Genomic DNA, 14,917 nt, shown 5'->3' with positions numbered 1-14,917 from the left:
ATAGTCAGTTTTACCTTTTTTTTAAAGCAGCCTGGAGCAGAAGCCCTTTAATTACATTAAAAATTGCCTCCCACCAGGACTCTCTGTTCCCAAGCCCTGATGAAATTTTAGGCTCAAAGTCGGGTGCCTGCTCACTGCTTTCCTAGGCCAGGCAGCTTAGGACAACAGGGGACAATGGGAAGGAGGGCCATATCTGCCCAGAATGCCCTGCATTACTCCCAGCAGGGCAGCCCCTCCAGCTGCTCCAGCCCCATGGAGATGGGGGGACGTGGGAATCCTCACAATGCTGATCTCTGTCTATATCAGAAGCTGCTGCGTTGGCACCGAAAAACTGAATGGCTGGGGTTTCTTTTTTTTTTTTCTTTCTTTCTTTTTTTCTTTTTTTTTTCTTTTTTCTTTTTTCTTTTTTTCTTTTTTTTTTTCTTTTTTTTCTTTTTTTCTTTTTTTCTTTTTTTTTCTGTGTGTGTGGGTTTTCCTGGCACAAGGCATAAGCTGAAAGCCACGACCAGCTCCAGGCCTCCTTTATAATTAGGACTCTTCACAGAGTGAAGCCCATGGGGCAGCTGTGTCCAGGGGCTGCATGGTGAGCATGTGGCATGCCCTCCTGCCAGGGGTGCCAGACCCTTGGGAGCCTATGGGGGACCTCTTCCTCCCCAGAAACAAGGAATTTGCATAGTGTTCCATCAGCAATTATCAACTCCCCATTATGTACCTGTCAATGCTGGGCTCCCCTGCATGTAAGTGAGGCTGTTTGTGCCCCTAGTTTTGAGAAGAAACATTCAGATTTTTCATGGCAAAGTAGATTTTTCTGTCCTAAATAACCACAGTTTTACCACTGGCTAAGCTGACCTTTACAGACCTGCCTGAAGGCATTTATTTTTCAGCACCTCTGTTCCATCTCCTAGGGCTGTAGGGCTGAAAGCATCGAGTGGGAATTACAGGTCTCCTTGCCACTGTGGGAAGCAAAGTTGCATTTGGTGAGGAGTCATTCCCTGAGCGGCTGCAGCTCAGACGTGCAGGAGCTTAGGGGCCTTTGCTGAGGAGTGTAAGAAAAATTTGGGAAAGAGGGAGCAGAGGTGCACTGGAGAGCTGGGTGGCTGAAATCCAAGCAGGAAATGATAAATATAGGTAAAGAAGAAAATATGTCCCTGCAGAGGTGGGTGCTGGGGGCAGCATCCGCTCGCTGTATCCTGCCATCAAGGTCCCCAGTGTGATTTGAGTGCACGTGTGGGTGGGGCTTTTTCATTTTCTCCCCAGCCCCAAGCAGTTACTCTGCTTTGCTGGGGACATACGCAGATTTCAGCTGAGCTATGCCTGATTTTTGAGAGCAGGGGACTGGACTGGCCCCTGTGTGGGTCTGCGTAGTTTGCAGGGCATTAGAAACAAAGCAGAAATGCATTTTGTAGCAACACTGTGGTGGAAATGGCTCTCAAATGGTGACACCTGTATCTGAGTCTACAGCAGAGGATTTGTCACATTGTAAAACAGAGTGCTGGTTTTCCCCTCTGAATATATGAAGTTTGTGACCTGGGGGCTGTGAGTGCTGCCAGCTGGGGAAATAAGCTCAACTGGAGAATTTAAGAAGGCAGAGCATCCCACTGTCCCCAAGCACTGTCCCCTTTTCTTTCCCTGCCCTTACCAAGGCCTCTGCAGGCAACCTGGAGAGGGATTTGCTTGGATTTAGCTTTTTCTTTGGTCTAATGGCCCTGCCCAAGTGGCTATGGAGCCGGGCCTTTGAGGTTGGTCTTTTTGTCTGCTTGAAAAAACAGTGACAGAATTTCCCAAAAAGGGAGGTGGATACCCCCCAGGAACAGATTTCCAAATATTTATTTTAATTAAAACCCAGAGTGTTATTATACCCTTGGCATCCCAGCCGCTCATCTGAGGCCAGACCCTCAATTTAGCGGTGCAGTGCAAACCTTGCTGGGTTTGGCAGCAGCACAGGGTGCTATGTTTGTGCACCAAATCTGCCAGCGTTGAAGTTTTGGAGGGTTTTTGGTGCATGCTGGAGGGCTGGCGTCACTCTGGGCAGGGCGGTGACTGGCTTGGGGGGGGGCAAAGCCAGACCTTATATCCCAGCACAGCAGCTGCAGGAGGAAATCTGTGCCAGCTGACTCCGTGGGTAGCTCTCGGTGCTGGGGCAGGGTAAGCTTGGTGCTGCTTTTCCCAGTTGGGTTGTACATTGATGTCTGTTTCTTGCAGGGGGATGGTGAGGTTCAGCTTGCTGGCAAGACAGGGTGCTGCTTTTAGTCCTTTCCTGGGTCTGTGGCTTCATGAAGTGCTTGGGTGGAGATGAGCACCCAGAGCCTTGCTACAAGGTCAGGGAAGCTTGAGGCCACTTATTTTCTAGCCTGAGTTAAGCAAAAATAAGGAAACTTCAAGCACAGATAAATGTAATAACAATTCCCTACAAGCACAGCTGATACTGGGTTTAGGCAGAGGAAGGGTAGGAAAAAGGAAGATTTGTGGGCCTGACTGAACCTAGGGGGATGCTGGGAGCATTGTTCCCTGGGGGAAGGCTAAGGTGCTGCTGGGATGATTGGGTGTGCTCCTTGCTCCTTGATGGAGGAGGGCAGGCTGTGTTTTGGTGCTTTGGGTGTTTAGCTCAGACCTGCCCAGAGCCAAGTCCCCTCCAGCTATGCCTGTGGGGGGCTCTTTGCATTGGTGCCTTGCCACTGCTATCTTTGCCAATTGCAGGCTGTAGAAGCCAATTATTTCCATTATTTGTTTCCCTGTTTTTCCTCAGTGAGGTTAAACTGTCCGTGGTGTTCCCAGGAACACTGCTCTCTGGGTAAAGCCCAAGCAGGTCTTGAAGCTATGGGACAACAACCACAGTAGGCAGTGCTTCTAGCTGCTCCTGTTGCATCTTCAGTGTGGCTTGGCTTTCTCCCCTCCCTCAAAGGCAATGGGGAAGCAGGAATAAGTTGTCCTGCTCCAGAAAGCTTTGAGTCCACTACATGGTGAAACTTGCTTTCCTGGTATTTTGTGGCTTCTGGAAAAAACAAGATGTATTCATGGAAATTGAGGCAGATCCTAAAAAAAAAAAAAAAAAAAAAAAAAAAAGAAAAGAATAGAAATAATTTGGTCTACAAAGGAGTTGGGTTACCCCATTAAGAAGTGACTAGAGGTCAGCCTTTCTTCTCCCCACTCACCCATGTGGACACTGACATGTGGATTTGGAGTGGTGTTGGTGCTCTTGAGCTGAAAAGCAAGCCCTCAATATGTTTCAGTGTTCCTAGAGACAGCAGCCATGAGGACGGTCCTGGTGTTTGCCTGCCTGGTGGGGATGGCGTGTGCCTTCTCGGTGAGTGCCAGGTGAGGGGGGGATCCCCCCCCGCCTTGCTGGGGCTGGTGTGGGGCTTGTACCAACCCACCCTTTCCCCCAGGTCAAGAGCTGGCTGTGGCGACCCAAGTTGGATGACTCGGAAAAGAATGCGGTAGGGTCTCCCCCACCGCGTGTGTCAAGTCCCACACGGGGCTGATCTTGAGGAAGAGCACATTTTGGTGGCTCCTGTACCCAAGGCCCCAGACTGATAGGATTTTCCCCCTCCTTCTCCCGGTAGGTTTTCAAGAGCCGGCGCCACCATTACCTGTACAGATATGTGTATCCCCCGCAGCGACGGTACCAGGTGGGTGCTTCCAAGGGGTTGCTGCTGCTTTGCCGTTCTCCAAATGCAGAGATTTTGACCCAAAAGAGATGGGGGCACGGTCTGTGCCCTGTTGGCATGGCTTGTGGGCCTGGGCACAGATCATTGTACTCATGACACCACTGGGAACCCACCCACCCGCCTACAACTTGGTTTTCCCTCTTCTTAGGGCAGTGACTCATCCGAGGAAGAGGGGGATGACTCGGAGGAGGAGGAAGATAGGGTGAGTATGGCAAACCAACAGCCTGCAAAACAAATACGGGAATTTGGGAACTTTCTTTGGTTTTGTAGTCTCTGCTCAAAGCATTTGTGGTCACTGACCACCCACAGACTTGCACTCTGGATACAACTGGATTTTCTACTCTGGGGCTTATATTATTATTTTTTTGTTGATTTTTTCCTTTTGCTTTCTTTTTTCTTTCTGGGTAGAGGTTGCATGAAACAACCCTGAGACAAGTTCTCTGGGTCTTCATTTCCAGTGCCTCAGAAATGAGCAGGACAGGCCAAAGGACAGAAGCAGGGAGGTTCACACAAGGAAGAAGGTGCTGTTAGGAACTCTTCTTGCCTTCTTCCCCTCTCAGGGTCTGTTGCCCCTATAGCACTGAGAAAATCCCTATGGAAAATCCAGTTATGCTCTGCATGTGTGTCTGTGGAATGACACAAACTGATGCTATATTGGGAAAGTCAAATTTGTACCAGTCAGATGGTGAAGCTGCTCCTGTCTGCTGAATCAGTATGAGCTTGGGCACTTTTGTAGTTGTGAGAATCACCCAGGTCCAAACTTAAATGTGAGGGGTTACAAAGACCTTTTGTGTCTCATTGGGCTGCAAATGCTCAAAAATAATCCAGTGGTCTCAGGCACACAAGTGCTTTGAAATAAGGATCTGGTATGCTTAGAAACCTCTGTGGCAGGCCTAATCAGGTCTTTTATTGTTTGTTTTTTTTAAGTTATTTAATGACAGACAGGGAATCTAGTTTTAAACCCCATTTTGGAGGCCTGTCAGGGCTTGGGGTATAGCATCAGGTGTCCCATGTGTCAGCCCTGGCACCTCCCTGCAATTTGCCCAGTTTTACCTGTTTTTCTCCCCTACCACTGCAACCTCTAGGGATAAATTTGAGTAGTGGGATGGGCAGCAAAGGGTGGAATTTCATTTCTCAGGAAGAAATTAAGTGGTATGCAGGAATGTAGCTGCTCTTTAGGTCTGCCCTTTTCATTTTGAGGACACCAGAGCAGTGGCTGTTCCCATACAGGGATGTGCCCTCATTGGCAGGGTGGTCAGAGAGAGGAATTGTGCTGAAAGGTCCCAAGGTCAGTTACAGGCATGTGAAAAGCACTGTTATATTAACTGCTGGATGGGGAGCATTGCTTCCGCTGGCACAGCTGGCTGCACTGTGAAATTTGATGGATCTCCCCTTGGAGAGAAGAGCAGCCTGGACTTTCTCTGCCATCAGGTGCACCCGTACTTCAAGGTCTGAGGTGGCCCAAAATGCCAGAATAGGTGCCTTGGTCTTGGTGTGCGAGCAGCAGGGATTGCCCAGGGCAGTGATGACACTGACCTCAGGTCTCCCTGCCATGGCTGGGCTCATTTTCTCCACCTTGCAGGCTGGGCACTGGGTGAACTGCCCCACCAGTTCCTCATTGGATGCTCCAGGCTCTGTTTGCATTTGGGTTATTCTTTTTTTTTAGCCGTGCACACCACTGAGAGCCCTGCTCTGCTGCTGATCTCAGGAGCCAAGCATTGCTGATTGCTGATTGCTGGTGGGGTTTGGGCTCACATCTGGCTTTGAGCCATCACATTCTCAGTGACCATCCACACATGATGTGTAGTGTGTCCACATGTAGTGTGCCTGTGGCTTTCTTTGTTTATGGGAAACTGGGAGAGGGAACTTCAGAAAAAAACCTTTACATGCTTTGCAAAGCAAAACATGATTGCACAGTTCCAGTTGCCCTGCTGCAGCTTCTCCATTTCAGCCTGGAACAAGTCCCATGGGAAAGCAGGGAACTCAGATCAGTGCCCAAATGCTGTGTGTGGATGCTCTGTACCCCTCTCACTGCTGGGAGGCCTGCCCTCCACTCCAGCTGCTGACCCCCTGCCCTGTCCTGTCCCTGTCCCTGCAGGAGCCATTTTATGCTGGCACCAAGGCAGCTGGACACCTTGCTGGAGCAGCCCCTGAGGAGTGCCAGGGTGCACTGGGAGGAGACGTCACATACCAGCAGGTGTGGTTTGGGGAGCTCAAGGGGGCTGTTCACTGCATGTTTGCCTGCACCCATGGGATGCCCTGCACCCTGTTTCTGCTTGGGGGGCTGCTGTCGAAATAGCTATAGCTGGACCAAGCTCTGGGCATTAACTTGGGTTTGGAAAGGGTACCCCAAAACGACAGTCCTGCCATGTAAGGTGTGGGAGGATACTCAGCTGTGCCCATACTTGTCCCTTTCCACTTGGAGCTGCAGCCTCCTAAATCCAAGTAATACTGAGTGGTCTTCCCTCTGCCAGGGCAAGGGCTGTCAAGGAACCCTGAAAGGGATCAGGCAGAGGACTGCCAGCAAGGGGGAAGACTCTGAAAATGAAGACAGTGATGAGAATGAGGAGGAAGAGGAGGAAGAAGAGGAAGAAGTAGATGAGAATGAGAATGGTGTCAATGGCACAAGCACAAATACCACAGAGGGTATTGGACCTAATGGCAATGGCACTGTGGTGGCTGAGGAGGGCACTGGTGAAGCTGAGGAAGAGGAGGAAGAGGAGGAAGAAGAAGAGGAAGAGGAGGAGGAGGAGAAGGAGGAAACTGAAGCCACCACCATTGCAAGCTCCACCAACAAAGAGGGTCTGACCCAGGCAACGACTATGGATGATGGGGGACCCACAGATGTCACCACAGATGCCACCACAGCTGGGGAGCTGTGGGAGTACGATGTAACAGCCAGGGACAACAACCGATGGGATGAGGGCACCACCGAGGGTGGGTACGAGGAACAGGATGAGTACGCACGTGGGGACAGCTACCGGGCCTACGAGGATGAGTACGGCTACTACAAAGGGCATGGATATGATGTGTATGGCCAGGATTACTACTACAGCCAGTAAACAGCAGGGAAAACCCTGGTGCTCTCCCTGCCTGCCCCAGCCACTCAGGAAGGTGCATCCAAAGGCTCCCTGGAGCCACTGCATGCCAGAGGGGATGCCAGGCAGCTTGCCATATGCACTGGCTCCATCCCAGGGGTTTTTTTTTGTTTGTTTGTTTGTTTTGGTTTTTTGGGTCTTTTTTGGTATCTTGCAAAGTGAAATGAAATTAAATAAAGCAACTAAAGTGAGCTTGTTGGTGACAAAAGGTTTGGTGCCAAATTTTCTGGGGTCAGTGGGGCAGCACAGCGCTTGGTGAGGGGCTGAGTGGCTACGGTTGCCCATGATGCTTAGGGCTGAATCTTGTTATTCCAGCTCAGATGAAAGGAGGGAGGAACAGCAAGGTTAACTTGGAAAGCCTCTGTAGAGTTCCCTCTGAAAAATTAAAGGGTGCTCTTAGGGACACTGCTGTGGGATTACAGCCACATTTTATGTAAAGTTGATGTGAATTTCCAGTATGTGAGCAGTGATAATTTACCACATCTTCCATTCCTTGGTAATGTGCCTGACCACACACCAGGCAATGTTAATAAGGGTAAAACCACTAATTTCTCTTTCTATGCATCACTAGCTGTAGGTGTACACCCCTGTAATAAGGGCTTTGCTTCTTCATCCCTGCACCAGGCATGTGGGTACAAGGCTGGGCAACTTGGATGTGTGTCTTCAACACCAGTACTGCAGCCCAAAATGTTCCTGTCCCACAGCCTCATTCTCAGAGCAAGGTATGGCTGTCACAGTGACAGTGGTGCATCCACTCCTCTCCTCCATCAGCAATGGGGATGCCTGGCTGGGAGTCCTCAGGATCCCTGCTCAAGGTCACTTCCCAACAGAATTGTGTCCCTGGCCAACTGGTTATCTGCATTATGGATAGGGGTAGAACAAATCCCACTTGGTTCCAGGCAGATGACACCATATGGGAATAGTGATGACCTTCATGCACAGTACCCTGCTGTGGGTATGTATGACAGATACCCTACTGCTCTAGCACTCCTAGGAAGGAAACCTGAGTTCAGCTCCTGATGCAGGTCCAACTGCAGAACTAGTCTATTCCTGCAGCAGCAAGTCACCGGCCATTGTACAAAACTGCTTCCATACGTCAAAACCAGGCTGCAGCTTCTGGGGAGGCAGGAGATGTGGCCTGCACTGTGGGCACCCCCAGCAACAAATCCCTATGACGGCACTGGGGAGCCCTGCAAGGACTCATTGCTGGTGTGGAGACACGAGAGTTCCATCATCCGCATCCCCAGGGGGTGTCCAGAGACGTCAAGGAACTGGCATGGGCAAAGGGCCCTGGCACTGCCAGGGGCCAGGTCCTGCTCCCACAGGGTGCATAGCCCAGTCCTGTGTGCGTCAGCCCTCCAGGTATCTGGCAAAGGCTCGCCTCCAGGAGCCAAGGCTGCCCTGTGGGGTGGCTTCTGACTGCCACTCCCAAGGGTCTGTTTCCTGCCGGCTGCAAGATCTACTCCTGCTTGAGGCTGGAGGATGCTGATGGTTTAAGTGTATCTGGTGATAATGCAGCAGTCGTGCCAGCTCCCAGGGTTTGGGTTAGGGCAGAGTAGGGAGTGGGATGGGAGCTGCTGTCACCACCACCACAGTGAGTGCCTGAGCCAGGCTGGCCACAGCAGTGGGAATCCTTCTTGGCCAGGGTGTAGGTGACCAGTAGTGCCACCAAAACTAGAGGTGGGGAGAAGGGGAGTTTGTACATCGTGCACACCCTTGCAGCACTTCTTCATAATGAAATTTGGCTCAAAGGGATCTGTGCAAGCAGTGCATGGAAAAACATACATGGTTTTTTTTTGCTTTTTTGCCACTCTTCTATTTTGCACTTGCACAGACTTAGCTCAGAGGGTTGAGGTTGAACCCCAAAAAGCAAATGTCAGAAGACACAGCATAATGGTGGCTCTCAGCTTGGCCAACTTTGCCCTTCTGTGCCAAAGGGCCAGGACCAGGCCTGGCTCTGGATATTGCCCTTCTATTTCTGCCAGCTTTCCCATGTTGGTCACAGTAAGCAAGCCAAGACCCACTGCACGCTCTTATCAATAACCAAGCTGGACATGTGCCACACTAAGATCTGTGCTAATCATCGGGCAATTTTGCCTTCAGAACAGATATTTATAAACTTTGCTTTCTGTTTATCCAGCCAGGTGGAACATTTGATAGCTGTCTTTTACCACAAACACATTTTTAGCTGGAAATTACTCCCCCTGGTTATCTGCGGGTGCTGCCAGAGCTGACAAATGTCCCTGGGCAGGAGCTGATTGGCTCTGTGCACCCGGGGCCAACTTTAAATTTCAGTAAAGTGGGCACAGGCTCCACAGGGACCTGCCTCTGACGAGAAAAGGTAATCTTCTTACCCAGCTTCCTGCCCTGTCTCTTCCTAGCCCTTCAGCTCTGCTGTCCCTGAGTGGGGATTCTGCTTTCACTCTGGGCAAGCCAAAGTGGGGATGGGGACATCCTGATTCTTGGCTGTGCACATCTCTTGAGCTTACATTGCTTTGCACTGCTGATCCTTGTGCATGGATTTCCTTCTGCTGTTTCCTGTAGCACTGCTGGTATGGCTGAAAACAGTCTCTGGGATGGACCTCCAAGGCCAAGCAAGGGTGGTTGGGTGAAATGAGAATTATTGGCCAATGGAGATATTGCCTCCTGCCATTTATGAGTGCTGTGAAATCCTGCTGCTTTCTTAATTCAAATTTATGAACATCTTAGCTTGCAGCAGCTTTGGGGGATCATTTATTGAAAATATCCATCCAAGCTGCTTTGACAGAGGGAGTTAGGAAGTTTTAATAGCCGGTGGCAGAGCACCCACTCAGAGCTGCTGGCTGTGCCCTGTGCACATAGTCCTTCTTCAGAGGAATGCAGAGAGGCAGGACAATGCCAAGGGCCGCCGCAAAGCCTGGGAAAAGCCAGGGTCACTGGAAAACCCTGCTGCCATGGGAGCTTTGGGATAGCGGGAGCTTTTAGGTTGCTGCTAACCAGAATTATTGAGGACCACAAGTCCCAGGAAGACAACCACAGCAATGCTTCACTTTGTGCCTCCAGGAGCAGCCCAAGATGCAAGCATCCCTCGTCTGCCTGTGCCTATGCCTGCTCAGCACAGCCCTCGCCACACCTGTGAGTATGGCTTTTCCTGGGTTCCCAGCTGCAAGTGTGGGATGTACTATCTGGTCCACCCCAGAATGCTTTCAGCAGAGAGAAAACATGGGTTGTAGTTGTGTACACCACCTCTGGTGCTTGGGGAGGGCATTAAGGCAAACAGCAGAGGTGAGCCCAGAAGGAAAAATATATGTTAGCACTGAGGTGGCTGAGCATGTCCCTTCAGTTTAGCAATCAAGGCACTGCATAAGTGTCCGTCTGGGTGGCTGTACCTCTTCCCCTGGATTTCCATGGGTCTGGGATCTGGCCAGTGCTTTTGGCTTGCGAATAGCCTGAGCCAAGCCACAGGAAGAGGCTTCCCACAAGTGTGGGAAGGATGCTCATCTTACCTGTGTGGGGAACAGCGGTCAGAGGGGTGCCTGCAATTATTTTCCAGCTCTCCTAATGTGAAATTTTGAGAGATGTAACTAAAAACACAGCAATCTACAATGAATCTAATAGCAGCCATTTTTGTCCTGCAAAACTGTTGCTCAGTGTACTAAATACACAGCTAGAGTGAAAGTTTCCTAGAAAAGGTTTGCTTTATTTGTCAGGGTAAGGAGGAGGGAAATCCTGTCTTCCCTGAGGGATGGGCCTGGGCCCCTCTCATATGTCTTTTGCCCCCCCAGAGCAAGCTCTCACAACCCAGTCTGTAGCAGGGCAGCCCAGGGGAAGGCAATAAATCAGCACAGATTTGCTTTTCAGATAGGGGCACAGAAGGGAGTTAATACTGTGCTGTGTAACCAGAGCTGTAATCCAGCCTTTGATACTGTTCACAAACAATTAAACAACCTGGGAATATTCAATACTTTGGGCTGTATTTCTGCTCATTCAACTGGGCTTGGGATATTTCAGTGACTAATTTTGCTGAAATCAAAGAGGACTCACCTCCATGGGGCTGTCTCTCAGTCTGGCACATAGGGAATGCCTGCAATGGCTTTGTGGGGCTCACAGGATGCTTCCACCAGAAGGTCCCCCAACCCTGAGAGATGCACTTGCCAATACCCACCAAAAGATGCCAGGATAATCAGGGAGAGCTGGAAGCCTGCAAGCATGTACAGAACCCCGTCCGTGAGAACACGAAGGTTGCTGGTCAGTAGCATAGTAAACACTGGGAAACTCCACCAGTTAACCAGTTCCAGACTCCAATCACAGACAAATCGAAGCAGTAAGATGAAGCATTATTTTGTGAGCAATGGTACTGTGTATTAAAAATGCTCTGCAATAAAATCCTCTGCAGCAGTCTCCAGGAAAAGGTTATGTGCAGACCAACAATACCCTACGAAATCTAGCATGCAACACAATCATGCTGTAGCAAAATTCACAATACTTTTTGGACCCTGGAAATGGGGATTTGGCCTTTTCTACTACTCCTGTCTTTAAGTCAGTACCCCAGGTAGTGCCTGGGAATTTATTGGCTTATCAGTGCAGTTTTCCCACCCTTCCCTGAACATTGGGCAGGGTGGGTGGCCAGCAGTGGGCACTGGCACCTGCCTGGATGCTGGGGCACTGTTTGATGCCTCAGGTCTTGCCTGTGTTTTGCTACCCACAGGTGCCACCACCGCTGCCAGGGAGAGCTGCTGGGAACTGTGTGGGACAGCACCGGGTATGTATCCCTCTGCCACCTCCTGGAGCCTCAGTGGATACTGGAGGGACCCTACTGCAGTGCCAGACACAGAAAGGGAAACTCCTGCCAATGCAATTAATAAGAAAGTTGTGGGTTTTGGTTATTTTTTTCCCTGCCAGATACTTCTGAAGGGCTGCAATGCCAAGCATGGCTTCTACATTTTCAAATATGTCTACTCATTCTCAACGCGGAGGAACGAGACACAGATAAAGGTGAGGAGGTGGCCAGGGGACACTGCAGGACCCTGGCCTGGCTGTGGTGTCCCCAGCAGCCATCCATCATCCTGACTTCTTCCTTGTGTGTACTGCACAGAAAGAAGAGGCTGACCACAAGAATATCATCCCCAGCCACCGGCTGGATGAGGACAATGCCAGGCAGGAGCCACCAGAGGCTGGGACAGCTCCAGAGAACAGTGACAACAGCAGCACTGAAGTAATCGAGTATGGGATTGTCCTCAAGCCTGAAAACCGCAGCACCCCAGGCATCAGCAGGGATGGTCCCAGCACTCGCCCTGGCACTGGCACACGAGTGCGTGGCAGTGGCGGTGGCATGGGTCCTACCCCATCCAGCTCAGAAGGCAGCGGCGATCTGGATTTGGTGGTGGAAGCTGATGGCGGTGTTCCCATTCTTCCTCAGGGTGAACACCCCAGTGAGGTTGTGGTGGAGAATAGGTCCAGTGTCAGGAGTGAGGATATGAATAACGGTGCCCTCAGGGTGGTTCCAGTGGAGGAAGCCGTGACTGCTGGGAGGTGGAGGGCTCCTACTACCAGAGGGGCAGTGGATAAGGGCAGCAGGGAGGCCACTGTCTCTGGCCAAGGGCAGGAGGGTGTTAAGCAGGGTACAGGGACAGGAGGCATCACTTTGTCCTCTGTCACTGAGAGGATGGAGGATGTCCAAGTGGACGCTGCAGGTGTGGATCAATACGCTTACGTCCCTGATTCAGGCAGTGTCACCATCACCCATGGGAGCCTGGGCAGCACAGACAGGGCCATCGGCTTCACCCAGGTCTCTCCAGACAAGGATGATGAGGTCAACATCTTCATTGGAAGGGCCAACATCCATGTGGGGGAGCAGGAAATCACCCAGGCTGGTGTCACAGGGGGTAGTGAGGATGACGGCATCCCCTCTGTGGGAACCAGCAGCCCCCTCCCCAGGCTGGACATCACTGCAGCACCCAGTGGTGGTGAAGATGACAGCATCCCTGCCCACAGGCAGCCTGAAAGACTGGCCACCACAGCCATCCCAACCCGTGGGGACAGTGTCACCAGCAGCCTCAGGGATGGCCATCTCAATGGAGAGGATGAAGAAGGTGCAACCACCATTGGTGTTGATAGAGGACTGGTAACCCCTGCCCCCTGGAGAGTCACTAGTGGTGACATTACCAGCTCCACAGTGGCCAGCATCCATGCAAAATATGATGATGAGGTAAGAGGTGAGGGGCAGAGGTCCAAGGGGAAGCCAGGCCGTGTGGCTACCACAACCCCCCGCCAGTGGGATGACGTGGAGACTGCTGCCACTGTCCCAGCCGAGAGGGTCAGCATCCCGGCCACTACAGAGGAGGACCGCACCACCCAGTCGGTGACAGCCAGCAGCCACAAGGCAGGCACGAGCACTGTGCTGGGCAGAGGAGGGAGTGGGGAGGTGGGGACAGCCACCTCCCGACTCCCCCGTGTGGAGGCACGGCCCGGGGCAGGGATGAGGGTCCGTCCAGGGGGAGCAGGGCTGGACAAGACACCCAGGATGGACAAAGCACCATCCCCAAGTGGGAAACCCAGCAGCTGGGCATCAAGCGGGGCCCAGAGAAGTTCTGGCAGCTATGATGGTGATGCTGGGGTCAGGTCGCATGCCACCAAAGCAGGGCCCAGCCCCACTCCACAGGCAGGGCAAGACACAGGCAGCACGACAGCAGGCAGGGGCCGGGAACAGGGGCAAGGCGGAGAGAGCAGGACAGCGGTGCCGGGGGCCAGGAGTGGCCACCTGCCTGGGCAGCATGGTAGGAGGCTGGGGACTGGGACGCCGGGCACCATTGCGACGCTAGGCCGCAGCCGGCAGCTGGACCAGGTGAAACGGGCTGACGAGCTCCACGTCCGTGAGCGGGCCTTTTACAGCCTCGGCGGGGCGGGCGGCGGCCCCCATGTCCCCTACCCCGGCCTCGGGAGCACCGACAGCAGCCAATCCTCCGAGGGGGACCGGGGCAGCCACAGCGAGAGCGGACAGATGGGACTGCAGCCCTCAGGGTGGGGATCCCCAGGGTACCCCCAAGGCCGCTGGATGCAGGGGCCCCTCTGAGGTGCGGCCGGTATCCACCCTGGCAGGCTCCAGCGGTGGAGCTGGGGGGTCCCACACGTCGCGTTTTCCCCCTTGGCATCCCTGCTGCAGGCTCTGCTCTTGAGTGGATGAGGGGCAGGTTGCTTGGGGGCACACGGTGCTTCAAAGCCCAGGAGCCAAAAAATCACTGGTTCGTGCAATCTGCTGTTAATCTGGGGGAAGCTGTGCATGGCACAGCAGGAATGCACGGGCGTGCTGTGCCAGACAGCCAGGGAACAGCAGCCATGCTACACAGCGTAGGGTAGCGGTGTTTGTACACTGATGTGAAGCAAGTAAATAAGCAGTGAGAAAAAAGCCTGTGTCCTTGCAGTTTCATTTCAAGCCTACTGGAGAAATAAAGGCATTTCTGTACCTGAGGATCTGCTGACTCTGGTGTTTGCTATGGGACTTGAGGCAGTCACTCTGCCACAGTGTGCTGGGGGTGGGCTGGTTCTTGGGCATAAGGGGATTTCTGGCCCCAGCACATCCCTGGCCGTGCCATCTCTTGTGGGACTACAATTTAGCTAACAAGCCCCCCACGTCCCTCCCTTGGGCTATCAAACCCTGCCCAGGGCCACCAGCCTCCCTGGGCTTGCTAGGGAGGCCTACAGAGCATCCTCCCCCTTGGTTCATCTGCCTCCCCCTGCAAGAAATCCCCATTGTGCCTTCTTGATGGTACATTTCCTGGCTACACTGTCCTTCCAGGAGCACAATAACACTCTGGCTGTGCCACCACCATTCCTGCCACTGGCCCCCGCACACTGGCCTGGCTGGGCTTCAACACACTGGAGCCGTGCTGTCAGTGGTGCCCAAAGTTAATCACTGTTTATGCATTGCAGGTTGCTTTTTCTGTCTGAGAAGCTGCTAAACAGATGCTAAAACAGGCGTGTTCAGCCTGCCAGAGCGAATGGCACAGTGGAAGAGGCATCAAGCCTCAAGGGGAGATATATTGCCTCAGCACATGCTGAGGGGACTCACCACCAGAGCTGTGCCCATGCAGGGGGCAGGTGGGAGCAGCCAGGAGCAGCCACAATGTCAGTGAAGTACCCACAGAGTACCTGCTTCCCTGCCCTCTGCACACC

General features: G+C 52.4%; 2 protein-coding genes across 5 annotated transcripts in view; both read left to right on the top strand.

Annotated features, from left to right (window-relative positions):
* Positions 1-6,929, top strand: part of IBSP (integrin binding sialoprotein) — a 30,864-nt gene extending 23,935 nt beyond the window's left edge. Inside the window, exons 1-7 of one of the 3 annotated variants that reach the window (XM_005525624.3) lie at positions 2,100-2,145; positions 3,231-3,304; positions 3,387-3,437; positions 3,564-3,629; positions 3,817-3,870; positions 5,767-5,865; positions 6,143-6,929. In XM_005525624.3, the coding sequence (XP_005525681.1) occupies positions 3,251-3,304; positions 3,387-3,437; positions 3,564-3,629; positions 3,817-3,870; positions 5,767-5,865; positions 6,143-6,730 (912 nt within the window). In that variant the 5' untranslated portion in view covers positions 2,100-2,145; positions 3,231-3,250 and the 3' untranslated portion in view covers positions 6,731-6,929. Of the gene's footprint in view, positions 1-2,099; positions 2,146-3,230; positions 3,305-3,386; positions 3,438-3,563; positions 3,630-3,816; positions 3,871-5,766; positions 5,866-6,142 lie in introns of those variants that run through there. The other 2 variants (XM_088056844.1, XM_014254760.2) reach the window with 2 other exon arrangements.
* A 2,111-nt stretch (positions 6,930-9,040) lies between these two features.
* MEPE (matrix extracellular phosphoglycoprotein) lies at positions 9,041-14,177 on the top strand. Of its 2 annotated transcripts, none has more exons than XM_005525625.3 (5): positions 9,041-9,107; positions 9,809-9,880; positions 11,454-11,507; positions 11,648-11,740; positions 11,841-14,177. In XM_005525625.3, exons 2-5 carry the CDS (start codon positions 9,821-9,823, stop codon positions 13,815-13,817), a joined length of 2,184 nt encoding a protein of 727 aa, XP_005525682.2. In that variant the 5' UTR covers positions 9,041-9,107; positions 9,809-9,820; the 3' UTR covers positions 13,818-14,177. The 2 variants fall into 2 exon arrangements, with proteins under 2 accessions (XP_005525682.2, XP_014110225.2); XM_014254750.2 differs by lacking the exon at positions 9,041-9,107 and adding an exon at positions 9,162-9,204.
* The last annotated feature ends 740 nt before the right edge of the window (positions 14,178-14,917 follow it).

The sequence above is a fragment of the Pseudopodoces humilis genome, chromosome 6, assembly GCF_049639895.1.
Source record: "Pseudopodoces humilis isolate 2021_Gansu_Grassland_sample_001 chromosome 6, ASM4963989v1, whole genome shotgun sequence".
Lineage (NCBI taxonomy): Eukaryota > Metazoa > Chordata > Aves > Passeriformes > Paridae > Pseudopodoces > Pseudopodoces humilis.
Note: the sequence above shows the minus strand (reverse complement) of the source record. Positions and strands in the feature narration are given on the sequence as shown.